The sequence below is a fragment of the Centrocercus urophasianus genome, unplaced genomic scaffold (genome assembly GCF_019232065.1).
Source record: "Centrocercus urophasianus isolate 14NV4802_14NV808 unplaced genomic scaffold, USGS_Curo_1.0 seq_23, whole genome shotgun sequence".
NCBI classification, from domain to species: domain Eukaryota; kingdom Metazoa; phylum Chordata; class Aves; order Galliformes; family Phasianidae; genus Centrocercus; species Centrocercus urophasianus.
In genome coordinates, this window is record NW_024884789.1 from 14,960,713 (window position 1) to 14,962,120 (window position 1,408).

General features: G+C 66.3%; 1 protein-coding gene across 2 annotated transcripts in view; it reads right to left on the bottom strand.

Annotated features, from left to right (window-relative positions):
• RORA (RAR related orphan receptor A) overlaps nucleotides 1–1,408 on the bottom strand; it is a 199,688-nt gene that overhangs the window by 70,858 nt on the left and 127,422 nt on the right. Inside the window, exon 1 of one of the 2 annotated variants that reach the window (XM_042824181.1) lies at nucleotides 167–241. The exons of the other annotated variant lie outside the window; for it this stretch is intronic. Coding sequence (XP_042680115.1) covers nucleotides 167–197 — 31 coding nt within the window. The 5' untranslated portion in view covers nucleotides 198–241. Of the gene's footprint in view, nucleotides 1–166; nucleotides 242–1,408 lie in introns of those variants that run through there. 2 annotated transcript variants of the gene reach the window in all.

Consider the following 1,408-nt stretch of genomic DNA (forward strand, 5'->3'; position numbering starts at 1 on the left):
CCCCGACAAATGATGTGTTTTGTGTTTGCGGCGCTGCGCTGCGGTCGCGGGGCGGGGGGCCGCGTTGCGGTTCGCAGGCCGCCATGGGGGGGAGCGCCGCGCGTCGAGTGAGCGCTGGCCCCGCCGCCCCGCCGCCCGGCACGGCGGCCCCGCGGGCTGCGCCTACCTTTCATCGCGGCGAGCACAAAACACATCATTTGTCGGGGGCGAAGCGGCGGGGAGCGCGGGGAGGCGGGGAGCGGAGGCGGGACGGGACGGGCCCTCGGCGCGAGCCGCCGCCGCCTCAGCAGCCGCCGCCGCCTGCCAGCGGAGAGCCGCGCCGCGCCGCCATCCCCCGGCCCATATGAGGCTCCATGTGACCCGCTGACAGCGCGCCAGCCCCGGCCCCCGCCTTGTTTACGCCGCGCTCCCTCCCGGCGCCGAGGGGCGGCGCGCAGCACGGGGCGAGGCGGTCTCGCAGCGCCGCCCCGCGCGGCCCGGCCGGCAGGTGCAGGGAGAGCCGCGGCCCCGCTTCGCTTCCGCTTTTCCTCGAACCGCGGGGAAGCGGCGCTTAAAGCGGAAAATAACAGCGCTGCGGGGACGCCTCGGCACTCGCGGAGCCGCTCGGAGCTCGCCGGCTCGGTGCTGATCGCGGAGGGCAGCGCTCGCTGCACGGATCTGCGCTGCTCCGAGAGCCCTCCGCCAAAACCCGCTCCCCAGAACCACAGCTCGCTGGAACCTCCGTGAGCGACGGCGGTATTGTTTGCAGTGCCCGGCAGCTGGTGGAGGAGCGTCACTAGAGAGGAAAGCCCGGGGAAAGCAGCACTGCGTTGTGAGACGTGTAACAGTGGACAGAGCAGGGCATTCCCAGCAACAAATCAGACCTGCACACACATACAGAAGATAAAACAAGGGAAAGCAGACCGGAGAAAGCACTGTAGTGTGTCACACGCAGACCTGTGTCCAAAAAGGGCCCTCTTGGAACACCGAGTCCAGCCCTCCGGCACTGACCCCTAATGGCTCACGCCTACCTACTGCTGTGAGGAGCTCCCAGAGCAACACAGTGCCACTCAAACACGGGCAGAAGCAGCCTTCAGGATGCTCTCCTATCTTACTTACTCTGAGAATGCCAAGAGCTAACGCAGTGCAGCAGTATCAATTTAGCAAGGATTTGGTACGGAGTTCCGATCTGGTTCTGTTGTCTGTGCTTATGCTGAGTGAGTGGCCCCAGCTGAGCTCAGTGCTGGGGGGATAGGCACAGAACATGTAATGCATCCCTGTGGGCCCGACCAAGGCTGAGGGTGCTGCTGGGAGCAGCTGGGCCTGCAGTGCGCTGTTGTGACCATGGCCATGCTGCATGCCTGGCATGAGCTGCAGCACTGCTGTGACCATGGCTGTGCTGCACGCCTGGAATGAGCTGCAGCACTGC